The sequence below is a fragment of the Ustilaginoidea virens genome, chromosome 5, assembly GCF_000687475.1.
Source record: "Ustilaginoidea virens chromosome 5, complete sequence".
Lineage (NCBI taxonomy): Eukaryota > Fungi > Ascomycota > Sordariomycetes > Hypocreales > Clavicipitaceae > Ustilaginoidea > Ustilaginoidea virens.
The window spans coordinates 614,202-637,856 of record NC_057320.1 but is presented as its reverse complement, the minus strand read 5'-3'; the positions used below and the strand labels follow the sequence as shown (position 1 = coordinate 637,856).

Here is a 23,655-nt window from a genome sequence, read left to right as displayed (position 1 = left end):
TCCGTATCCCGCGCCGCGCCATATGTACAAGAAATTTTATGCCCCAGTATTTGAACATCGTTTGGCATCACGCTACTTTCCTCCTTTTGCTGCTCAGCACGCCATCGTCATCGAGGTCCTCTCTTCTAATCTCCTCAGTGCCTGAAGGACTAGGTTTACCGTTTATACCAATATCGACACCCAGTGGATCGGCGCCGGCTGCGGCATCCTCGTCGATGCTAAAGTTGAAATCGTTGCCGTCGGCCCCAAAGTTTGCGTCGCTGAGAAACGCGTTGCTGTCAAAGTACTGGTCGAGGTCGACGTTCGGCGGATCAAAGTAGCCCTCCTGTCCGTCCCCCAAGCCTGGAATGCGGCCGGATGGACTGAGGGGCCCTAGCATTTCGCTCAGTTCGTGAATCTTGGCGTCTTGTTCGCTCTGGAGCCGTTGGAGCTGGTCAAGATCCATCTGGTTCGTGTTGATCTGGCTCAGGGACGGCGGCGCCATTTGCGGTGATTTCATTATCGGCGACATGGACGGCATCGAGGCGTAATCGGTCGGTGCTGGAGAAAGTCCAGACTTGGTGGCCGCCGGCGCGGCCGCACCATTGGCAGCAGCAGACCCAACGGCAGACTGCGGTGCTGTCGTCGATGAGGAGCCCGAGGAGAGCGACGTAGACTGTGTGGCGATGAAATCCGCCAGCGTGCTCCTTTGCTCCCTGTTTAGTGCGCTGGGGGCGTTTGCCACCAGCTTCGCTGCTTCGGGCAAGTCCATTCCAGACTTGTTTGTCGCGTTGTGGTCGTTGATGATTTTCATCATTCGCTCATGCGGATTCTTCTCGAGCTCATGGCGGAGGTTGGGATTAGATGGCGTGTCCACGCCGTCCACCAGCTCGGTGACGTGGCCCATTTCGGGATTTTGGTTGCCGACGGGGTAATACGGGGTAGACGGTGCCGGTGATTGAGCAGGGTTGGATACGTCGGCTCGGTTGGGTATCGGCGGCAACAGACCGCGGGCTTTCTTAGGAGCGCTGCCAGGGGGCGTCGTCGCCGAACCGTCCATGTCCGAGTGGAACAGGTCCCCCAGGTCAAATACACTGCCTTGATGGGGCTGCTGCTGCCCTTGGTTGGTGATCATGCTGGAGATGATGTCGCTGACGCTTTGCATGTTGCCATGGTCCTCCAGCGTTTTCCTAAACACGTTGGCCAAGAACTTGAGGATGGCATTGATGGAGTTTTGGTGGCGATCATGTTGACTCTGAAACATGAGGGCCTGGTTGTACAGGTCGTTGTTGTTGTGCTGAAGCTGGTTTATGGCCCTGAGGATTTTCCCCTGCTGTTCTCGAACTCTGTGCAACTCCTCCCGTATCAGGGTCAACTCCTTCTTCGGCAGCGTGTGGGGGTCGGATGGGGCGGCAGGAAGCGAGCGGCCCGCGGGGGTGTTGGAGGCCGCTCCGGTCTGCGTCACCATGTCTTCGTTGATCTGCTCGTCGTCGCTATCGCCTTCGGCTTCGTTGCCCTTGGACTTGCTGTTGGCGGACTTGGGCTTCCCCTTGGGCTTGTTGATCAGCCACAGCAGGTTGGGGTGCCCGCGGCGGAAGAACGGGTTGTGATACTCGCTGGGGCTCTTGTTCTTGCGCTCGCTGGCTCTCATCGAGTTGTCCGACAGGCCAACCCGCTTGTGGAAGCCGTACATGTTGAGCTGTCGGACGAATGACGCGTAGTTGTTGTGCTTGAAGAGTTCGGGAATGAGGGTTTTTGCAAATTCGTCTTCGTCCATGACAATGAAGGAATCCCCTTTTTCCGACCAGCGTATAAGGTCTTCATTCTTCCGTTCCTCCAAGAAACTGCGGCGGGGGAGGGGGGCGCGCGGGAGTGCCAATGTTAGTCACCGAGGGATGCAGTTCATTCCGCCAATCCATCACTTTGCCCGGAGGAATGCCTACCTGCTGAGTTTTTGTACAAAGGGCGGTATCGATTTCCGCTTGTTTTGCGCCTCGCGCTTCGCCTTCTGGGACATCTCTTCGAGTGCGTCAATGTTGTCCTGCTCAGCCGCCCCCCCCTCATCATTGCGCTGGAGAAGAGCGTTGTCGCCGCCAAAACTCGTCCAAGGCTCGATGGAAGTGTCGAAATTTCGGCCGTGGGCTGGCACCAGGGCTTGGTTCATGTCTCGTCGCGTCAAACTGTTGGAAGGGCTGGGGACCGGGCTGCATTCCGGCTTGGGGGGCATCAAGCCGAGCGAGCTGGCAGGATGCGCGGATGCATTGACCAGGTCATCGCCGTCGGCGTTCCACATCAAAGGGTCTGCAACCCCATTCAGAGTTTCAGCGGCAAACGGCTGCGGCGTACGTTGCTGATACGGAACCATTGGCGACGCATCCGGTGCTGCCCGTTTTCTCGGGTTTGGCGCAGACATGTGTGAGCGAGCCGACAGCCGGGGAAAGGAAGGCCAGTACGACGAGATGGCCCCGTGCGATATTGATGAATTTTTTGGGCTACGGGCTCAGTTTAGGCAGAGTGGCCAAGCCTCCAGCGTCGACGGGCAGCAACAGACGTGACGATTCCCGGCAAACGGGGAAACAGGTGCGGCGCCAAAAGAATAAGAAGAAGAAAAAAAAAAGTCGTCGATGGTGATGTAGGTTCGCCGTATCAAGGGATACCTATGATGTCAAAATTACGAGTTTCCCAAGAAGACGTGTGGCCGCTTCCGCGGGGTGGGGGATCAAAAGGAATCGAGAGCAGGCAGGATTCGGAAAGGCAGCCGAGGACGGCACTGCACAAGCACGCCTTCTCGAATGCCGTTCCGTCGGACGGGGCGGTCTGGCTTGGGGTGAAGCCTCGTCGGATTTCTGATTTCTGCACGTCTGTCTCTCGATGAATGGGCCGCTCGACGACGAAGCCTTTGCCTGGGGTAATCCGTGTTTCTTGTTGCCAGGTCGGAGCACCGGCAGGTGCGTATTTGAGTCGCGAGGGGGGTTTCACGGTCGATAAGGAGGTTCGGTACATCCAGTCGCGGTATTTCTGGGTTGGCCAAGATATCGGACGCCGATGAGCAAGCATGAGTCGCGGTGCTTGAAATTTGAAAACGACCAAGACATAAAATCATGAAGCATTGAGGTTGACCAACTAATGACAGGTGTGGGTCGGCCTCTAAATCCGGGTGGGTCCCCCCCAGACCAGTCTCCAGGCTGGGGGCTCGTTGCCTCTAACTGCACAGCTGCACAGCCTACTGTCCACTGCCTTGTACGTAGCCATGAGCCCATGACTGAACCAGTTAGAGTCTGGTTTGTGCTGCCCAGCCGGGAATAGCGCAGCCGCTAACATCTGGACGCATAAGCGGATCGGCGTCTTCTCGACGCATGTGCATGTCCGCTTGCCTTGGCTCAACTCCGTCTCTGAGCTCACAAGGCAAGTTGAGAAGTCGCCTGCCCTTGGGCATGCATATACGCACACGACATGCTTCTGCCTTGGTGGTATGCGTCGTAGATGTTGCATGTGGCATCAACCTACGAGGCCTCTAGGGTAAACCGGTGCGCTAGGCTGCCCCCTGGGCGAGATACATACCATTGCCTATACAACCACGCAGTCCTGGCCAGGTCAAGCAGTGCGTCGTAAATACTTCAATTCATCTTGCTAGACACATGGTGTACCAGGCTTGCATCCATGTAGCCTCTTACGTGCGAAATCCGACTCAAGACACCATCTGCTGCCGTTCCTAAAGCACAAATGAGAGTGCGTCTCAGCAGCAAACACGTATCGCGCCGACATCACTTTGCACCCCTTCCGGCAGAGGCAGACCTTGCTAGTTTCGCATTCCGCGCTTGATTCCTTGCTTGTTCCCATGCCCTTGACCCTCCTGCCCTGCTATCCCTGTCGGCCCGTTTGTTCTCTTGAAGAGAATAGGCCTTTTCCCGAGGGTCGATGACGACTAACTCCTCCTCGGCTTTCCTCCGATTGCTAAGGTCTTTGCCCATCTTATCCGCGGCAAACGAGAGCGAGTGTGACATCCATCCCTCGTCGTCGCTTTCTTCCTTGTCCTGCTTGTCCCAAGCGGTGCAGCTTTGGCAGTGGGCGATGAAATGCAAGTCACAGAGCTCAGCTTCCCCGTCGGCCCCAGCAACGCTGTGGCGGCTCTGGTCATCCTCCCGGGCTGTTTCACTCGCCCCCTTTTCCTGGGGAGCTTTCCCCAATCGTGATTGAAACGCCCGTAGCACGTTGAGCGCTTCTTGATCCTCACTCGCGCTTGTGTTGTTCCCCCCCGGTCGTCTCTTCCTCGCCCTCATTGACGTCTCCGGGATGAAGGCTTCGAGAGCAGATTTCTCCCTTGTCTCTTGGACATTCCTTTCGGAATGAATAGTCCGCCTCATCGATGCCTTCAACGCCGCAATTTCCTCGTTGGCTTTCTCGAGGGCCGTCTTCTTTGGTGCTTCAGACTCGCCGGGTAGGTCTTTTAGTTCTGATTCAGGGTCTGCTCGTGCTTGTTGTTGGGCTGTTGGCGGAGACTGGTCATCCAATCGCTTTGGCGTCTCTTTCCTTGCTTCTTCCGCAGACGGCTGTTTAGACATGCCGGTCTGCGAGACCTCGCTCCTCTTGGCCCTTTTGGCATTGTTCTTGGGAAGAGCTTCCTCTGAGTTGTCCTCTTCTGCAATTAGCCTGGTGTCGAATTTGGTCTTTTTGAAAACCGGCTCCTCTTCTCCACCTTCTTCGTCGCCAAAGCTGAGCAGCTGCTTTCCTCCCTTTCTTTTCTTCTTCTTCGCCTGAACAGCCGACTTTGACTTGTCAGCTTCTCGCGTCGCCACTCTTGATCTCTTTTTCATGTCCTGAAAGGGATTGACCAGAATCTCCACCCGTTCAATCTTGACTGGAAACAGAGGTCTTTCCATCTCGTCCACCTCGGACTCCCCAATCTTTGCCAGGTTGTATATGGTGTCACCTGCGACTCGGCCAAAGAGTGTGTTTCTCCCATTGAGCTCCTCGGCCTTGTCCAAGGTGAAGAAGAACTGGCTGCTGTTTGTATCTGCCCGGCTTTCGTTGGCCATTCCCAAAAGTCCTCGCCGGTTGAACTTTAACCGAGAATGAAATTCATCCTTGAAGTTGATGCCCGTCGGCCCTGCGTTTGCGCCTCGTCTTTCGTCCATGGGCCAGGGATCCAGGTCGCCGCTGAAGGCTCCGCCGTCATAGATGGACTCTCCGCCATTACCGGTTCCTGTCGGGTCGCCCCCCTGCAGAATGAAGTTGGGGACCAATCTGTGGAAAATGGTGCCATCGTAGTAACCGTCAAGGCTGTGTTGTAGGAAATTGCGACAGGCTAGAGGCGTCTGCTTGGCGAAGAGTTCGACCAAGATTTCTCCAAGCGTGGTATGGATGACGGCCGACGCTGTTGGCTGTGGTTCGAGATTGTAAATCGAAGACATGTTGTCTGAAGTGACGGGTGATTGCAAAGCAACCAGCTGGCTCTGCTTGGCAACGCTTTTTTGGCCCTCGGTAAGCTTCCAAGTTGTCAGCTTGGCGCGTCCCAGGTAGGTTGGATCCAGGTTCGATCGATCCACATATTCTTATCGATTAGGATGCATGCATTGCTATACTGTCCCAATTCTCAAAGCCCCCGCCTACCGCCGGCCATCAATCGGCTGTTTTCCTCAACCAGAGAGCCTGCCTTATCGCAGCCGCAACTAACTCATGCTAAAGTGCACGTCAAGCTGGTCGGTCAGGCTCGTCCAATCCGAATCAGCCCTCAGCATCTCCTTCTGATGTCACCATGATAAGGAACCGGTGGAGACGGAGCCTCTTGACGCGTTTACTTTTTTTTTTTCTTTTTTTTTTTCCTTTTCTTGGCCGCCGTGAGCTGTTGCTTCCCCAGATACGGCTGAGCGGATTGGCGTACTACGCAACCCGGCCTGCGCGCATTATCAATCGTCTTTTGACCTTGGCTGCCTAGCGGGTGAAGAGCATTCCGATCTGTTTGCCGCATCCGCAACCCGGGGGCGGGTTTAAACTCAATTCGCGGTTCTTGCACGTTATCTGCGGGTCAGGTTCTGCCCAGACACCCCCAGACACCACACCCCACCAACTCTTTAGGTGGGCGACCAAGTGCCTAGGAGGTAGGTTTAATGTTCTTTTCCGCAGCCGCCAGCATTGGTAGGTACATGCATGTACCTGGCTGAAGTCTGGTCCTAGTTGGTGCATGTGGCTGTTGTCTGGTTGCACTACCCCACCCCCTCTGGGCCATCACGACCCATCCGTCGCCAGTTTGACCTCCACGACTTTGTTTGTTGTCGCCAGTGAGGCTGACACTGACCACGACCCACGCGCATCGTTTTGCCTCCATTCCATGACGGGCTCCCGGCTGCTCGCGACGCGCTGGGCTGCACTATAGACACGAACCCTCGTCCTCTCTTGCCGCTCTTGCCGCTCTTGCCGTTCCTGCCGCTCCGGCCGCCGCCAGCTTGTCCGCGCCGGCGGGAGCAAGATGGCCTCTGCGCCGGCAAACGTGAGAGTCTCGGGCCCTCCAAACAGCAGCTTTCTCGTGGGCTATCCCGGCATCTCGGCGACATTGGTACGTCTCGGGCTGTCCCGTAGCATTCATGCCATGCTAGACACCAAGCCCAGTCGACAAACAGTTGCAATGCGTTGGGCATCTCACTGACCAGGGTTTGTCACCAGCCGCGAATCGAGGGAAAGGTCGAGATTCGGCCCGGCCATGGGTTCTCCATGCCCGTCCCAATATCACTAGTAAGGATATGCTTACAAAGGCGCGAAACGATCCACCCCGATGCCGATAGCCTAACGAAGCGTCATCTTGGTACCCCCCGAAAAGAGACGACAGATGTAGTCGGCAAGGAGGTGCTGCTGTTCCGCTGCGCGACTGGGAAGGAGGCCGAGAGCGTCATGGCCATGGATCTGCCGTTTGTGCTGTTTATCCCCTTTGGGCGCGGAGGAGAAGAGACGAACAGGAGGATACCGCCCGCCTCCCTCCAACTTCCTAGCCGGACGGCGGAGACGTTTTACGAGCTTGTGGTTACAGTACAGCAAGGCCACAGCAGCCAATACAAGTACGGCTTCCCGGTGCCCCTGCAGCGCTACGACACCCTGTCTACCTTTGGCATGTACAACAAGCCCGAAACGAAGCTCGTCACGTCGGACAATGTCATTCACCTGGGCATCAACCTCCCTCGATGGAGCTACGGCCCAGGAGACCCCATAACCATCTACATCAAGCTGTCGCCCAACCCCGACTGGCTAAGCAAGGCCAAAAGAGTGAGCATAGAAAAGATCAACCTGACGATTGAGGAGGAAGTCACGTACAACCCCGAAGGAGACGAGCCTGTCAAAAAGGTCAACAAGTTGTCGAAACAGGTTCAGGTGGTCAAGATGAAAATACCCGAGGCCGGCTACGCCACAAACATCGGGCTCGTGTTTCCTTCAAAAGACCTGAGAGATGCCGATGGTGTGGTAAAGAGAGGCAAGCCGGCATTTCCCATGTACGAGGTGTCATCGTTTACGACCACGTCCTCGCTCTACAAGATTGAGTTTTACCTGAATATCAAGGTAACGAAAGTCCCCCCCCTCTAATCCCCCAAGCCCCCTGCCCCGGGGAGACCCCTTGTATGCAAATGCTCATGATTGTTTTGCGTTGACACAGGTACAATTAAGCGGTGCTCGCGATGTTGCCTTGCGCCAGCCGGTTGTCATATGTCCTCTTGATCAGCAAGCATGCAAGGAAGAAATGGACGCGATAGAGCAAGCTGCCAAGGACGCATCTCGCGTCGACCCCAACAACCCCATGTTACCTGCCAGAACCATCATTTTGGCCAACGACCGAGACGCTCTTCGCGTACTGGGGCTGTGTACGGTGGGGGGTCATAAGAAGCCGTTTATCGACTAGCCAGGCTCCTTTTTGGGCCGGACCCCGAGATCCACGTCGGATGGTTTTTTTTTTTCCCCTCTCGAAAACGAGGAGAATGGAGCGTGGAATCTGGACATGGGGCGCCGTTGGGCCCCGCCAAGGCCAGGTCTGCCTTATTGCTGAGTGCGAGATTGGAGTATCCCCAGCGCCGAGGGTCGGGCCTTTTTTTTTTCACGATGGGAAATGGGCAGCACCACACGCTGTAATCAACCGTGTGGGGATTCGCGGCTGGTTGAAGCAAGCAGGAAATCCGGGATAGGTGGATTGGCACGAAGGCATCTGTCGGGCAAAGGTGTACCAGTATCCACCCATGGTTGAGGCGTTGATTTGCTTTTTTCGTGGACTCGGGAACTTGTATCAGGGCGTGGCGAAAGGTAGGGAGGGGGTAATGGTCTGTTTCCGGAAAGGCATCGTCAACAGGCGTTTGGGCAGGGCCAAAGATACCTCTTTTTTTTTTTTTTTTTTCCCTTTGGCCATGATGCCGTGAATGACTCACATGAGTCGTCGGCATGAGTTGATTTCTGGTTCATGTGCTCTCTGAAGAACCGAACCCGAGAGCATCGTAGTCGACGCTCTGCAGTTCCAAATGGCAACACTGTTGTTGCAGCAGCAATCCTGTTTTGTGGAAAGAAGCGAAGCGCAGCGCAGCGCAGCTTGACGGAATCATGGACGGACCTGAAGATGAGAGGTGAGGTACTCCGTAGGTGAGGAGCTACTCCGAGTTGGCTGAAATGGGCCCGTCCAGCACATCTTGAGTCATCAAACGTGCCGGAAGCCTTCAAGATGTCGACGTGGTCCAAGCGTCCCGTCGCCGAGACCATGCCAAAAGGGGGCGGGGCTTCCAGCTCGGCAGCCACCAACTACTCCGTACATTGTAGCACCAGAACTGTTCTAGTCTCCTTGCCCCAGGCTGGTCTGCTCGCTGCTCAGCGCCTCGCTGCCGGGCGTACAGCGGCCCCTAGCTGATGTCATTTGAACCTAGCTCGCGGTACTCCGTACCCGACGGCTCCAGACCGCGCCGCAGCCGTCCGTCAACCGCCAGCCCCTGGGTCATTGAGTCCATCTTCGACGTCGATTGTGCACACGCACGCATGCATGTGCCGCGCCGTTGACATCGACGCCGACTGCCTCCACGCCGACTGCCATCCCCCCTTTCCCCTTCCCAAGGCAAAGCAAGCATTGAACTCTTTCGACATACATACACCCGCAACTGTGCCGCGACCATGCGCCCCAACCTGTTGCTCCCTGTCGCCCTCCCGGCGCTGGCCGTCGCCCACGGCAGCCACGGGCAGAAACCCATCGTCAACCAAGATGCCACATGGATGGAGAAGCACATGGCCGGTACCGTTCTCACCCCAGCTGACAGATGCCCGTCGTTTCCAGACCCCCCACCCCCCCCGCCCTTCGCAAGCCGCTTGTCTCGCTGCGGAGAAGCTGCATATGAAAAAAGAAAAGAAAAGAAAAGAAAAGAAAAGAAAAGAAAAGAAAAGAAAAGAAAAGAAAAGAAAAGAAAAGAAAAGAAAAGAAAAGAAAAGAAAAGAAAAGAAAAGAAAAGAAAAGAAAAGAAAAGAAAAGAAAAGAAAAGAAAAGAAAAGAAAAGATAGAACGAAAGAACGAAAGAAAGATAGAACGAAAGAAAAAAAGAAAAACAAAGAAGAAGAAAAAAACCAAGTGTCGGCGGCTAACTTTGCCTTGTTTGTTTCTTTGCTCGCGCAACTCTAGAGGAGCACCACATCGACTCGTGGGACGCGGGCGCCTTCTTCGCCCTGCACGACTACAACTCGGACGGCGAGTGGCAAGGCGACGAGATGATGCGCACGTACGGCCTCATGGACCCCTCCAACAAGCACCTGCCGCGGGAGAGGAAGCTCGAGCTGCTGCAGCGCCTGCTGGGGCTTCTGGACCAGGACCACGACGGCGTGGTCACGCACGCCGAGTTCACCGACTTCATCGGCCGGGGCGGGACGCTGCCGGACCTGGGGACCGGGCCGGGCCACCACGGCGACGACGAGTACGAGTACGAGATCCACCACTGGGAAAAGTACCACGACGAGAACACCAAGCTGGAGGACCTGACGCACCCGGAGGACATTGAGCATTTCAAGCACCACGACGAGATGGAGAAGCTGCAGGAGGAGCAGGACCGGATGGATCAGAAGCCGGTCATTGAGGACAACATCCCGGCCAAGTTCAAGAGGCAATGAGGGCGATAACCTCGGGGGAAGACGCGGAGCGCGTGCCGGGCGATTGTTGCCCTGATATCTGCCTGCGCGCCATCGGAGCGCGACGGCAAGCAGCCCCCGTTTTACGGATCGCACATGATGGATGGCAAAAGGCAAAGGGGGCAAACGGTCGGCCCGCATGCTTGTAACGCAATGGCAGCACCGTGCAAAATGCCATTCTGCCCTTGTTTTTTTTTCCTTTTTTTTTTTTTTTTTTTTGTACTGCGTCTTGTCAAACCTCGCGCGTGACATGGACGTCAAACACGCAGTGCCACACCCCCGGCGCGTACGTCTTGACCTTTTCCACGGCGAGCACGCGGATCGCCCTGCCTGGGCCCGGCACGGCGTCGTCGGCGTCGTCGGCGTCGTAGCCCCTCAGCAGAGCTTCCACCTCGTCGCGCCGCCGCCGCGTCTCGCCGTCCCCCACGTTCTCATGAAGATGCAGCCAGGCCTGGCCGCCGCGCGCCGCCGCCGTCGTCGTCCGCGTCAGGGACAGCGCGCACCTCCACGTGGGCCGGCTCGTCGGCAACAGCCCGCAGTTGACGTGGCGCACGCAGCGCAACCAGCCGCCGCCGCTCCTCCTCAGCTCGTCGGCCCGCCAGCCCGCCGCGCGGTTGTCCTCCCACAGGACGACGATGCGCGCCGAGCTGCTCGCCACGTCCTCGGACGGCAGCCCCCGCCCCGGGCGGCCAAACACCCCCACGGTCCAGCGGTTGAGCCGCGCCCCCCGGCGGAGAGCCTCCACGCTCCACGGGTTGAGCTCCCAGCAGAGCACCCTCATGCCCAGCCTCGCGTAGCAAAAGGCAAAGTAGCCTATGCCGGCGTACAGGTCCACCGCCCACACCCCGCCGTCGCCGTCGCCGTCGCCGCCGCCGCCGCCGTTGCTGTCGCCCTCCCCGGCGGGCGGGAACCCCAGCAGCCGCGCCTTCTCCTTGACGTTGCCCCTGCTGAACATGGTCCAGCGCGGCGCCCACGTCTGCCAGATGCCGTTCTGCCGCGTGGACACCCAGAAGGCGCGCTGGAAGTCGCGCTCGGACGGCGGGTCGTCGCACGCGGCGGGGCCGAAGTCGCCGCGGAGCAGGCGCAGGCCGCCGCCGGGGCTGCGGGTGACGTTCTCGCCGGCGCCGTCGGGCGTGCGGGCCGGGATGCCCTCGCTGACGGCTAGGTGCGTCGCGCGGGCGGCCGGCCCGCCGACGCGCGACAGGTGCTCCAGGATCAGGGCCCAGAGCGAGTCGGCGGCGGCGGCGTCGTGGCGGCCCAGCTCCTCCGTCCACGCGGGGTGGGCGAAGCTGCCGGGCGGGAGGAGGGCCATGGGCTCGTATATCGTGAAGCGTTTCGGCGCATGGTCGCGGAGCTTCTGCTTCCAGGCTGCTGGGTCGGCGTGGTCGGGAGGCGCGACGGCCGAGAGCCAGCTGGAGACGGCGGCTTGGATGGGGTTGCTTTGCGGTTGGGGCTTTGGCATGGTTTGCCTCGGGGCGGAGAGGGGGGGGGGCAAGGGGGAAGGGGGGATATCTCGGGCGTCTCGTTTCGTCGTTTCGCAAGCGGCCGTGAGCAATGCGAATGGGGCGCGGCCCGCGGGAGGGCGAGGGCTGCGTGATGCTGACGGGCCACTGAGCGAGGGTGGGTTGCGAGGGTTGCTTGGTGTCTGGTTAGCAGCGCCCGTGGAGCCGATCAGGGTTGCAAGTTTGCCTTCTGCCTGGCTCCAGTCGGCTTGGGCTGAAAATAAGGCCCACACCATCACCACCACCAACACAACCAACACGGCACGTAGGGTAGGAATGCCAGGCAAAAAAAAACTCGTGCCTGAGAGAATTGCATCATACTTCCCAAGCAATCATAATCTCATCTCACAGCCGTGGATATCTCAACCGCATGCTAATGTACATCTAATGCCCTTTGTCCCAAATACCAGGTAGTTCAAAAAATCCCGCACAGTGTCGCGTGTCATGTGTCGCGTGTCGTGTGTCGTGTGTCGTGTGTCGTGTGTCGTGTGTCATGTGCGATGCATTACAGGAAATAATCGCTTGGCGCCCTCCTGCTAACAGGGACATGCCTCTGATCTTCAGCCACGGCCGAGAATATGCTAAATCGCGTGTTCAAGTCCTTGTCTACCGTCATGATGGAAGCAACGTTGCCGCATCGGTAGCAGTAGTTTGGCGCGGACCAAACCGTTACAACTGACGCTTCGGCAAAGTGATACTGTTTTTTTTTTTTGTTTCTCCGAATTAGCTTCGCATGCGCGCAGTCTTGTCGGGCTGCTCATGGGCCACGCCAGGGTCGTACCTTGTAACCTTCATTCACAAGCTGGTGAGCTCGCGCAATGAGTTTCAGGCCATTCACGTGGTTAAACTCGTTGGCGACCTTGTCGCCAAAGAGCCAGCCAGCTCCGCGCGGGCTGATTGCCCAGGTTGCAATGTCTTCGGGATCCGACCACACCAGATCGCAAAACGCTCCCTCATGGGGAATCTCCTGGGCACGGGCAACGACGCGGATTTGGTCAATGGTTCTGATTTCGGGACTTAGGCCGCCGTGCACACAGAGCACTTCTCCGTCCACAATGGCTGCCAGAACGAGAAAGTCAAAGACGTGGCAGCAGGCCTTCCAGACGGACGCGTTGCCATATTTTTGCTGGCACTCTTCGTAGAAGCCGTAGACTTGCGTGATTTGCCGAGATTCGTGGTTGCCGCGGACCAGAATGATGCGGTCAGGGTATCTGGTTGTTTGGTGGTGTCAGTTTTGGCTTCACAAGCAGAACCGTTCTCGGCAGTCTCGGGGTCCCCACGCACTTTGCTTTCAGGCACATGAGCAAGGTAAAGGTTTCTAGGCTGAAATATCCTCTGTCGACAAAATCCCCCAGGAAAATGAACCTCGTCTCCGCACTCTGAACCGAGGTGACGTTGGGGCCCGACAGCGACGACCCAGGGCGAGATCCGGCAGGGAGACATGTGTCGGCTTCCTCGTCAGCGCTGCCGGTGCCGCCGGTGCCGCCTATGGGGGACCTGAGCTTCTTTTTGAGTCTGGGGTTCGTGATCTCGGTGGGCGGCTCAATGTCGTCGGACGTGATGACTGTCGTGGCCGTTTTCGGAGCTTCCACACGGCTCTCCCCCGGCATGCCGCCAGCGATTCGAAACAACTCTAAAAGGTCGTAGAACTGGCCGTGGATGTCTCCGCACACGGTGACGGGCGTGCAGACGGGTTGAATGTTTGACTCTTGAAGGGCGCGCATGGTCAGTTTCGGTGGGCACTCCGAGAGTAAAAATGCCGCCCAGAGTCGGTGGACTCGGCTTCTCACCTTCCATGAGGATCTCCTTTACCTTCTCGCAAAGCTCCTTCATCGCCCGCTCGGGCAGGTAGTGGCACTGCTTGGCCTCTTCGAGCCACTGATCCAAGCCGGCATTGGCACCCAAATTGGCGGGGCCAGGTCGAGGGATGGGTGCGGGCTCCATGGTTTGCATTCAGCAGGTGGGCGAAGGGACTATCGCAACCCGCCACACGAGAAGCGGCGGAAAGGTGGTGACCCCGTGGATGGATGGATGGACCTGACGGGCGTGAATGGTCCACAGTCCAGGCTTTGGGTGTCGGGCGTCTGTTGTGGTTGGAGATTGGAGTCTGGTGTTGAGAAGTCAGGTCGTCAACGAAAGTCGGATCTTCTTCGGTCACTAGGGGAAGCGCCTGGCCCTGCCACCCACCTAGCATCAAGCGTCTGGCGTATGGGCGTATGGGCGTATGGGCGTATGGAGTAGCGGTTACTATCAGGTCGTTGGCTCCAGCCACGTCTTTCTCCCCACATTCACCCACCAGCCTCAATTGATAAGTCCCCAGGCGTTGATGCCGTCGGGAAAGAGACTGGACATGAGGAGACATTGGCCTCTGGAGTAAACGTAAACCCCCGGTTAGAATAGCAAAGCCCTTGCGTTCCAGCGGGATGGTGGGGGAGGATAGCAGTGCCATGTACAGCAAGTGAGGAGATGTGGCAGCCAGCCATGCCAATGGATACATACATACCGGTTGACTTGACGCTCCAGCTGCTGGTGAGACAGAGCCAAATCGTTCTGGTCTTAGTCCAGCGCCAGCAAACTCGATGTTTATAGGCGGCAGCACAGCACATGCCTGGCAGCTTTTCTCAATACTGCCATGCACAGTCTGGTAGATCTGTCTGGTCGGCTGGCCTGTGCTGGCACCACAGGGGAAGTGTAGGTCTTGGGTCGTTACATTGTCCCGTCACGTTTGGACTTTTTGGGCACACGAATATGAATTTTGCGCAGGAATACTATCGCATAGCTACCAGGAGTTACTGGATGGCAATGTCTATGTAGAGCATGATTAAGACTGGCCGGTTACTGATGCACGAACGGAACGGACATGCTGGAAGATGCTTGGTAGTATTGACTGTATTGAGTGGTTGACAATTGACGTTGTGGCGCATCACGTTGCTGGCTTCAGGCTGGGGCCAGTGCCAGACCCAGACCAGCCCTCCGTAGCGATTACGATTACTGGCTGGATTGCCTTAAAGGCCCACCATTCGGTGGAGCCCCTCCCGGTCCCATTGAACTCATCACTTCACTTGCAGCATCAGGAAGCTTCTTTCCATCTTGCATCAGAGGCTGATTTGACCTCGCCATTCTGAAGCAAACTTCTCTCCCTCCAGCGACACAACATGCGCCATGTCTACAAAGGCGCCGCAAGTCCTGTTGCGCAAGGCAAATGGAACCGCAAACGGGGCCGCTGGCCAAGGGTCCGACCAAATTAACGCCAGACACAGGGTAAGAATCGCAGCTCCATCGTGACTCGGCCCTGAACGGCTTTTTTTCTCTTCTTTTTTTTCCTTTTCTTTTCTTTTCTTTCTTTTCTTTTTTTTTTTTTTTTTTTTTTTTTTTTTACACGCCGCAGTGCTCCACACATTCAACCATCTGACACCCCATATGTAGAGAAACGCTGGCAATGAGGATTCTGGCAGTACGGCAAAAGGCAGAAAAGGGAATGCTTCGCTAGACAAACGAAGCTCAACCAAGGTAAGTCTTGTTCCGAGGTTTTCTCGACGCCACGAGTTCTCTCAGCGCAACTTTTCCCGTCGAGTCATGTCTGATTCTGTCCAGAACGTAACAGAAGGTGAAGCGCGGTCCCTGCCAAAACACCCCAGAGCTAGAGCGCACAATGAAGGCGAAAAGATGGTCGTCCGCCGCTTGCCACCAGGCATGACGGAGCAAGAATGTGTTTCCGTTCTGGGGCCTGAGTGGCAGCTTTCCAACGGCAAGGTTGACTGGTTTTCGTATGTCCCGGGAAAACTTTCGCTCGAGTATGTAATACCCAAGAATCACCGAGCTTTGCCTGCCATAGCTGTTGACAATGACCGCGCCAAGTCCTTCGGAACCGTCTCGGCCTGGTCGGGCTTATCTTCACTTGATGCGGAAAGATGACATCATGCCCCTCGCGGACCATGTCAGGAACGCAACCTGGGAAGATGCAAAGTCAACGTTCAGAAACCCAGCATTGGTGGGACCGCCTGCGCTGGAGTTTTCCGTCTACAAAAAGATTCCCGGACCCAAGAAACGAACAGACGCTCGGCAGGGCACTATTGACCAAGATCCCGAATTCATGGCTTTCCTGGAAGACCTCGCAAACCCTGCCCCCATGAGAGAGAGCATTGACATTGAGCATTCTGATGAAGCCGCAAAGGCAGAAACCAAGATGACTACGACACCGCTGATCGAGTACCTGAAGGAGAAAAAGGCCAACAAGGGCAAGGATGGTGGCTCGGGCAAGAATTCCAAATCTGGCGGAAAGGGCAAGGGCGGACCAAGGGATGCCGAGTCTTCCGGCAAGAAGAAGAGCAAGGAATCGAACAAAACCGACAAATCGGAAAAGGGGCCCAAAGAAACGATCAAGATTCTGACCAAGAAAGCTGCGGCCGAGCAAGCAGCGGAAACCGCAAACGCCGACGCCAATGGGAACGCTGCTGGCGTTGGCGTTTCCGCCGCCCCCGGTGCCGCGACGGCTGCGACGGCTGCGACGGCTGCGACGGCTGCGGACGCGTCCAAGAGTCGACGGGCTGGCATCGCCGCCGCCGCGAGGATTTTGCAGCGAGATCTGGGCCTGAGCCCCGGAAGCGCCCATAGGCGGGCTCGGCATGATGCGGCCAAGGCCGAGGCTGATGCCAAGCCAGCTGGCACACCCAACAAGCCCGCCCGCAACGCGACGCCTGATGCTCCTGCCGACGCGGCAGCCCCGGCAGCAGAACCACCAGCGGCAGCACAGTCGTCCAAAGGCAGACCGGAGAGCCCTGCCCCTGCCTCCACAAAGCCGCAGCCGGGACGCCGAACCCGTGGCGGCAAGACTGCCGAAAAAGCCAAGGGAGCCGCGAGTAACGCAGCACCTGCGGCAGCCGACCAGTCGACAGCAAGCAACCCTCCCGTAATTCTAAGGAAGAGGACCGAAGCCGACACGGGCCAAAAGGCCGCCGGACCTCAGCACGCTGGCCCAACTCACAACTCCAACCCGGCCAAGGGCGATAAACAAGCAGCCGCGAAAGACAAGGCGGGAGGCGGCAAGCAATTGTCGCAAAAGAAGACACCCAACGCCGACGCGAATGCTACCAGCGCATTTGTCAAGCCTGTCAGTGCTTCCCAGGGCGTCAATGACGCCTCCCTCCGAGAAGCTCTCGGGGTATTCGGCACCATCGCACTGGTGGAAATCGACAAGCGCAAGGGCTTTGCGTACGTCGACTTTTCCGAACCCGACGCCCTCGCCAAAGCCAAGGCAGCTAGCCCGGTGCAGATTGGGCAGGCGTCTGTCCAAGTTGTCGAGCGCAAGGATAAGAAGCCTGGCAAGGATGCCGCGCCCCCGAGCCGAGAGAGGGAGAAGCCGTCGAGCGGCCGCGGCCGAAGGGGCCGCGGTGGCGGTAAGGCTGGCGGCACCGCGGTAAATGGCCAGACCGCCACTGCTGCCAAGGAGGCACCCGCCACGAGCACGGGCGGATGAGAAGGGACGCGGGGATGCTGGAAGAGTATTTCGAAGGTTCAAAGGATGCACGTATCATCTACGACACTCAAGCGACAGATTTGGTCTGAGCATGACACTTTTTTTTTTTGGTCCATTCTTTTTATTTTTCCCTTTCCCTTTCCTTTTCCCCTTTCCTTATATTTTTCTTTCTTTGTCATCATGTCAACAGTCTTTTCCCCATTTTCCTCACATGCTGGATTCTTTTCCTTTTCATGTCGACTTTCATGCTCACCGTCGAGAGTTCCACGTCTCAGCTTCTTCCCACTCTGCCCAACGCAGAGGACCAAAAAGAGAGAGACAGCCGCTCAGTTCACCAAAGCCTTGGCGAGATCCAGCACGGCAAACAGCAAAACCCCCGCGAGGAAGCCAACGCCGAGGGCTTCCTTGTCAGCCGCCACCCTCTTGGCCCACGCGGCCAGATCGGCCAGCCACAGCCTCTGGCCCGCGTCCCTCCTGCCGGCCTTGAGGCCGGGCAGCCCGTCGATGCTGGCGCTGTTGTTCTCCCTCTGGTACTTTTGGATGGCGTTGCCGTCGGCCATCCTGCCGGCCCAGTGGTCCAGCGTCGGCCGGGTCTCAAAGACGCACCGCTCGTCCAGGTCGCCGCCCCCGTCGGCGGTGCCAAACGGCCCCGCGCGCAGGATGCGCTCCACGTCGCGCGCGGCGCCGTCCTCACCCCCCCGGTCGTCGCCGGGCTTGTACAGGGCCCTCTTGACGCGGGGCACCCCGTAGCCGCAGCTGGTCTGGACCTCGAAGATGTCGGCGACGATGACGGCCCTGGCGCCCTGGAAGGCCTCGGGCCGGCCGGCCGCGATCTGCCCGACCAGCCGGGGGAAGCGGGCGTCGTCGTACTCGACCACGCTGGCCCGGCAGAACAGCCTCATGATGCGGGGCGCCTCGCCAAACGACACGAACAGGAGGGACAGGCGGCCGTTCTCGTAGGCGTGCGCGACCGTCTCGCACCCCGAGCCGGTGCGGTCGACGTAGGCGCACCGCGTGGGCGACAGCACGGCAAAGTGCGTGTCGGCCATGCCCTTGGGCGAGACGTTGACGTGGCGCGCGTGCTTGCCGGCCGACGCGGTGAAGAAGATGGGCTGGCGCTGGGCCCACGCCGCGAGGTCGTCGGGCAGGCAGGGCAGGAGCTTCATTTGCGGTCTTTTGCTTTCCTTCCAAGTAGTATCGTGTTTTTCTTTCTTTTCTTTCTTTCTTTCTTTCTTTCTTTCTTTCTTTCTTTCTTTCTTTCTTTCTTTCTTTCTTTCCTCCTCTTTTCTTTTTTCTTCTTTTCTCTTCTCTTTTGGTACAATGGCCCGGTCGCTCGGCGAGTAGTCGCAAGACAGGTCGAGTTGAATCCTGGGCACGAGGCAGGCGGCGTCTCGTGGCGGTGTGTGACACCTACCTCGGCTGCAGGTGGTGAGCCACGAGAATCAAGTCACTTTTTTTTTTTTTGTCAAAGAAACGACTCGCACCGCATGCCCTTTGCAAAGCGGCGTAACCACAACGTCGGGCATGAACTTGAGAGCCAAGGAGCGGGCGTCAACTTTTCCATAGGCAAAAGAGGCAAATCGGCTAGAATACATGACGCGTCTCATTCTCCCGTTTCCCCCCCACCCATTGTCCAGTCCAGTTGGCCCCCATATCAAGCATACGCATGGCAGCGGGCGGTATCGGACCCAGCCTCGTCACGTCACCGTTGCTGCACGCTGCACAGTCACAGTCATCGTTTGTGCTCCGCACTCCCTGGACAACCGTTTCGCTTGACCCTGTGCCAAAAGGCCGGTCCGAGATCGCGCGGACCCACTTGCTTGCAGGTGCCAATCCAGCTTCCCCGCCGAAACAAACGCCCTCCGTTTTGGGTGTGGCGCGTGCGTGACGTAGCCTTTTTGTGCTGACGGGGAATTGGAGCCTCCCCATCTCACGATTGGTCTGGCCCGATGGCTCCGATGTGCGAAACCACACGGAAACCTTTGTTAAACCCCCCCCCCCCAAAAAAAAAAAAAAGGGCATGCCCTGGACCTCTCATTCGGTGCTTGGCGCGGCCCCAAGTCCACAGAGAGCCGGTTGATCCCGCCAAAGGTTACTGAGTGGGTTGTTGCGCCGGAACGGCAACATCGTCAGAGAACCTTGCTCTGTAGACGCTGCAAAGATCCGGGACCACGAGAGCCGGCGACGTGACTTCTCGTAGGACAGCTTCTCAAGAGGCGCCAAATGCCAGCTAGTTGCTAGCAGTCGCTTGCCAAAACGCTCCATAGCAGAGGAGTTACCGAAAAAGCAAGGCAACGCGTGCCTCAGCATCCCAGTGGTGTAAAGGTACAAATACACCGCTTCAACATTCCAAACGGTACATGTTGGAGAGTGCATGACTAGTCTCGGTTGGCCATGTTTTGGCATCATCATCGTGGAACCGGAAAAGGGTGGTAGTTGCCATCGTCGCAGTCGTAGTCTGGATACACCGCCCCGGTGTTGTACGAGCTCGCCACCAACGGCATAGCTGTCCTTGGGACAGACGAATAGGACACAGCGTGTAGTGTCGTTGCAGCAACTTGGCTGTGGCTGCCCGGCATAAGCGATTGCGGCCTTGCTCCGGGACCCCACGGCTCGATGAAGCTCTGCCGGCGTCCCCTAGAGGAAGCGGACGAGTTGGACGTTGTTGTTGACGAGGGGATGCGTTCCTCGAAGCGGTTCTTGAGGCGCTCCTTTTCGGTCTGGTACTCTTTTTCCTTTTTCTCTTTTTCTTTCTTCTCTTTTTCCTTTTTGCGGTCACGATCACGGTCACGGTCACGGTCCCGGTCACGGTCCCGGTCACGGTCCCGGTCTCGGTCCCGGTCTCGGTCGCGCTCCTTGTCTCTCTTGCTCGATTTCGTTCGATCAGAGTGAGCGATGGGTACGCTGGGCGATGGAGCAGCAGGTGGAACGCCGGCGCCGGCGCCCGTGTTACTCAGGGCGAGGGACTGAAAGCGGGCTTCCAACGTAGCGTGTTTCTGCCCGAGCGCTTCGTTTTGCCGCGCCAAGGCGTCATTCTCGTGCTTGTAATTCTGCAGGGCGATTTTCAAAACCTTGACTTCATTCTTGAGCGCGTCGAGCTGCGACTTCAGATCCCTGTTGGCTTGGTGCGTCTCGGACAGCTTCTTGGTTGCTTCCTCATAGTGGCCTTGGTATCTGTCGCGCTCAGCGTAGGCCTTGTTGATTTCGGTGTTGTAGAATGTTTTTCGGCTCGTCTCGTCGTAGTCGTAGTCGTGGTCTGCGTGAGGAAGACGTTGGTCAGTTGGAACGTTTCCATCAAGGCTTTGCGCCAGGGGTTTGGTTGGTGGTGGTTGACGGACCTCCCCCCCCACCATTGGTGGTGTTGTGAGTCCTGCGACCAATGTTGGCCGAGGCTCGTTGTGCGGAAGGCATGGCCGTTTGTTTGGCCCCTCTTTTCTTTTTCTTTTTGTGGTGCGTTCCCACGCCCAAGGACCAGTCCGGTTCTGCGTCTTGCGAACGAGCGAGGAAGAGCAACTTTCTTTTTCTTTTTTAGATTTGCTTTTTTTTTCTTTGCCTGTGTCGAAGGGCAGAAAAGAAATGAAGATGGACAAGGTAAAAAAAAAATAAAAGAAACCAATAGAGGCTATGCAGCTCGGCGGTGGCAATTAAATCGTTTCAGAGGTTAGGCCGTCAGGCAATACCTGAGTCACAGGCGCGAAGAAATCGCGCTGAATCCGAGTAAAAAAAAAACTTTCTCGGTCGAAAGTGGCACCAAAGGGCAATTTGCAGGTCAGTGCGGTAGGAGTAATTTTATGACAGGGGACGGGGCTGACGTTGGGAATAGACCAGGGTTGTAATCCTAATCCTGTCAACGTATATGTGAGCAAGGGAAGGAGTCGCCGGCGGGACGGGAACTTGGAGCTGCGGCAGGCTTACAGGCTTTGGTGAGGAAAGACGCAGAAGGGAGAAGAAGTGTAAAAAGGTCTGGTGTGTCTTGCAGCGAGTATACCACAGCAAGAGATGCAAGTATACACAGACGTCTTGGTCGGCTATATAAGATGAAAAGAAGAAAGGGGGCATTCGGCACAAGCAAGCGACAAGTGCAACATATTTATCTCTTCTTCAGCAGCCAAGGCAGGCAGCAGGCAGGCAGCAGGCAGGCAACCATTCACACAGAGGTGGGCGGCAGTGCCGTCGTGGGATGGGCACAGGGAGGGTGTGGTGAAGGGCCGCCGGCCTGGCATCCCCCCCCTGTGGTGGCCCTTGGTCCTTGGGCTGGTTGCCTTGAATTGGCTCTGTCTTGCAGGTTGCAGCCTTGATGCTTGGGCCTAAGACGAACCGAACCGTTAGCCAAGTCAAGCAAGCATGGACTGGACGTATGTACTTGTGCAGCGACCTCGTAACTTCCCAGCACTTGGGTTGCTACGGCTCAGCCATGGCAAAGTTCAAGGGTCCGAAACCCATACGCACCCCCATCCTTGCACGTACCATCAACGTGAAATCTGGACGCCAGGTTCTGGAAGGTAGGACTTGTGGCAAGGATAACCTGAGTTCCGCTTATATTGACTGCTCTTGGGACTCGGGAGCCCAAAGGTCTGTCAGGTTCGCCGTCCCTGGTCCGCACACACGGTACATCCGGATATGAAGAGGAAAACCGCAAAAAAAAAAAAAAAGAGAGGAAAAGAGAACAAGTCGAAAAAGGATGGGTCCCGTCATTCGTGCATGCCGAGTATCTCCTTGGCCAGTCGAGGATCGACGTGCGAACCTTTGGCCAATGGAAGTGAGGCGACAGAGCTCGAGCAGGCAATCAACGAGGTCCTGGTGGCTACCTACATAGTTGCCTTGCGGTTGACCTGGCCAACTTGAATGGCCTCGCTAGCTCTGTGTGGATCCCTGCCTCTCTCCCTCTCTTCCCTCTTTTTTTTTCGTGTGCCCCAGGGCCAAGGCTTTCCCCTTCTGCGCGACACTATTATGGTTATGTGCAGTAGTGGAGTTGCTATTCTCTTTGCAGCCTGCGTCAGCGCCAGCAAAACACCCAAACATGACCCTCTGCTGCAGAAGTGACTCATAGTTGCCTTGCCAGTAGACCAGAGCCCCGGTGCCGGACCCGTGACTGTTTTCCATTCGCCTCGATTCGCCTCGACTTGGACCCAGCGTGTCAGGGATTCGGGAAGGGGGGGTGTCTCGAGAACGAAAGTCTCCCGTGGTCCATTCCGTCGTCACCATCCAAGCCTATCTTGTCGATGCGGCTACTATTACCCACACGCATCATCTCAAATACAATCCAGTAGAGATGCATGTTTCTGCAGGTGCGGTGAGTGCTGCAAGGACGAGATTCGTCAGGCAACACTGTGGTTGGCCGTCAAGACTCAACTCGGAAACATGGCTTTATCTGTGCGTCTGCTTTGCTCTGCTGGCTCTTATTCGGGCAAGCGAGCATGAACATGTTCGCTGCCGCATCCCACCATTGTTTCTGCCGATCGATATGTCTATTCACCGGGTAGGGCTGGTGCCCTCTCCTTGTTCCATTCCGAGCCTGGTAGCGCGGGTGTGCGTCGTATGAGATGAGTTGTAGTAGAGTGATGGAGAAGAGGGATACGGAGTCCGAAGAAAAAGAAGAAGAAAAAAGCCCGCAAACACACGATGGTCCAGGAACACGGAGTACGGATCAGAGACTGACGAGTTGGGGATTGCCTGGGCTGGTGCGAATTCGTCTGGAATTGTTCAAGACGGTCCACGAGTCCCCATCGTCTGTGGCGTCGTGAGCAAGGACAGCAAGAACGGCCCATCCCGCTCCTGCCTTGTTTGGCTCCTGTATGTACTGTCCGTCTGGCCCTTGCTTGATCTGGCGGGCGCAAAACCCCTCGACGGGCGCTCCATCAAGCCGCGCCGCGCCGCGCCGCGCCCTATAGGCGGGGTTGTCAGTCCTGCACACTGCGCAGCACGTCCATCGTGACTCATCAGCGCTGCGAAGGAAGGGCAAGAGCAGGCAAGAGCAGGCAAGGGCAAGAGCTCCCGGCGCAGCCCAGGTCTCTCGTAAAGGCAACCACTTGGAGACCTCGCAAGCTGCTGCAAGCTCCACGTCCCTTGACCGTCGCAAGTCATCCTTTTCCCGTTTCGCCAGCTGACCGCCATACGCATATTGAACATGTACAAACCAGCCTTTTCTTTTCCGCCTCCATCCCACCAGCCGCGCGCCCTGGTGACGTCTGCTTGGACTTTGCGCACCCGTCGCCGCCATGCAGCCCGCCTGAGCAACCGACCAGGACGCAAGTGCTTCCCGAGCAGAGAGCTTTGATGTTTCCAACGTCCACATCTACCTATGTATTGAGCTGGCCACCATCCATCAACACCCACCCACCCCCCCCCCATCCTTTTTTTTCTTTTCTTTTTTTGGTTCTTCACCTTCTTGCCTTCGCCCCCTTCCGGGCTTCAACCTTGCTGGGACACGGCCGTCGCAGAGGTTGGGGGCGTCAGCAAACCACCTGCCAGCGACCAAAAAAGCAGCACAAATGGCGAACCTGGGGGGCCCCTTGTATTTCGCATCGCTTTGTCTTCCTGACAAACCCGGACTGAAACTTGGGCCAAGGCTGA

The 23,655-nt window shown here is 57.2% G+C and overlaps 10 protein-coding genes across 10 annotated transcripts; 3 read left to right on the top strand and 7 right to left on the bottom strand.

The window, feature by feature from the left end:
* Positions 1 to 67: 67 nt before the first annotated feature.
* UV8b_06164 (uncharacterized protein) lies at positions 68 to 2,392 on the bottom strand (the record flags this gene model as incomplete). Its single annotated transcript, XM_043143661.1, has 2 exons — positions 68 to 1,823; positions 1,923 to 2,392. The coding sequence occupies 2 exons, from the start codon at positions 2,390 to 2,392 to the stop codon at positions 68 to 70; spliced, it is 2,226 nt and encodes a 741-aa protein (XP_042999596.1).
* A 1,351-nt stretch (positions 2,393 to 3,743) lies between these two features.
* On the bottom strand, positions 3,744 to 5,390 carry UV8b_06163 (uncharacterized protein; the record flags this gene model as incomplete). Its single annotated transcript, XM_043143660.1, has 1 exon — positions 3,744 to 5,390. The coding sequence occupies one exon, from the start codon at positions 5,388 to 5,390 to the stop codon at positions 3,744 to 3,746; it is 1,647 nt and encodes a 548-aa protein (XP_042999595.1).
* Positions 5,391 to 6,445: 1,055 nt separating this feature from the next.
* On the top strand, positions 6,446 to 7,861 carry UV8b_06162 (uncharacterized protein; the record flags this gene model as incomplete). Its single annotated transcript, XM_043143659.1, has 3 exons — positions 6,446 to 6,532; positions 6,640 to 7,524; positions 7,619 to 7,861. The coding sequence occupies 3 exons, from the start codon at positions 6,446 to 6,448 to the stop codon at positions 7,859 to 7,861; spliced, it is 1,215 nt and encodes a 404-aa protein (XP_042999594.1).
* A 1,244-nt stretch (positions 7,862 to 9,105) lies between these two features.
* Positions 9,106 to 10,086, top strand: UV8b_06161 (uncharacterized protein; the record flags this gene model as incomplete). The annotated part of the gene is made up of 2 exons (XM_043143658.1): positions 9,106 to 9,223; positions 9,605 to 10,086. The coding sequence occupies 2 exons, from the start codon at positions 9,106 to 9,108 to the stop codon at positions 10,084 to 10,086; spliced, it is 600 nt and encodes a 199-aa protein (XP_042999593.1).
* A 250-nt stretch (positions 10,087 to 10,336) lies between these two features.
* On the bottom strand, positions 10,337 to 11,566 carry UV8b_06160 (uncharacterized protein; the record flags this gene model as incomplete). Its single annotated transcript, XM_043143657.1, has 1 exon — positions 10,337 to 11,566. The coding sequence occupies one exon, from the start codon at positions 11,564 to 11,566 to the stop codon at positions 10,337 to 10,339; it is 1,230 nt and encodes a 409-aa protein (XP_042999592.1).
* A 545-nt stretch (positions 11,567 to 12,111) lies between these two features.
* On the bottom strand, positions 12,112 to 13,550 carry UV8b_06159 (uncharacterized protein; the record flags this gene model as incomplete). The annotated part of the gene is made up of 4 exons (XM_043143656.1): positions 12,112 to 12,303; positions 12,388 to 12,817; positions 12,891 to 13,314; positions 13,397 to 13,550. The coding sequence occupies 4 exons, from the start codon at positions 13,548 to 13,550 to the stop codon at positions 12,112 to 12,114; spliced, it is 1,200 nt and encodes a 399-aa protein (XP_042999591.1).
* A 1,218-nt stretch (positions 13,551 to 14,768) lies between these two features.
* UV8b_06158 (uncharacterized protein) lies at positions 14,769 to 17,082 on the top strand (the record flags this gene model as incomplete). Its single annotated transcript, XM_043143655.1, has 4 exons — positions 14,769 to 14,867; positions 15,033 to 15,116; positions 15,201 to 15,400; positions 15,465 to 17,082. The coding sequence occupies 4 exons, from the start codon at positions 14,769 to 14,771 to the stop codon at positions 17,080 to 17,082; spliced, it is 2,001 nt and encodes a 666-aa protein (XP_042999590.1).
* Positions 17,083 to 17,408: 326 nt separating this feature from the next.
* Positions 17,409 to 18,248, bottom strand: UV8b_06157 (uncharacterized protein; the record flags this gene model as incomplete). Its single annotated transcript, XM_043143654.1, has 1 exon — positions 17,409 to 18,248. One exon carries the CDS (start codon positions 18,246 to 18,248, stop codon positions 17,409 to 17,411), a length of 840 nt encoding a protein of 279 aa, XP_042999589.1.
* Positions 18,249 to 19,490: 1,242 nt separating this feature from the next.
* On the bottom strand, positions 19,491 to 20,493 carry UV8b_06156 (uncharacterized protein; the record flags this gene model as incomplete). Its single annotated transcript, XM_043143653.1, has 2 exons — positions 19,491 to 20,338; positions 20,421 to 20,493. The coding sequence occupies 2 exons, from the start codon at positions 20,491 to 20,493 to the stop codon at positions 19,491 to 19,493; spliced, it is 921 nt and encodes a 306-aa protein (XP_042999588.1).
* Positions 20,494 to 22,729: 2,236 nt separating this feature from the next.
* UV8b_06155 (uncharacterized protein) lies at positions 22,730 to 23,377 on the bottom strand (the record flags this gene model as incomplete). Its single annotated transcript, XM_043143652.1, has 1 exon — positions 22,730 to 23,377. One exon carries the CDS (start codon positions 23,375 to 23,377, stop codon positions 22,730 to 22,732), a length of 648 nt encoding a protein of 215 aa, XP_042999587.1.
* Between the last annotated feature and the right edge of the window lie 278 nt (positions 23,378 to 23,655).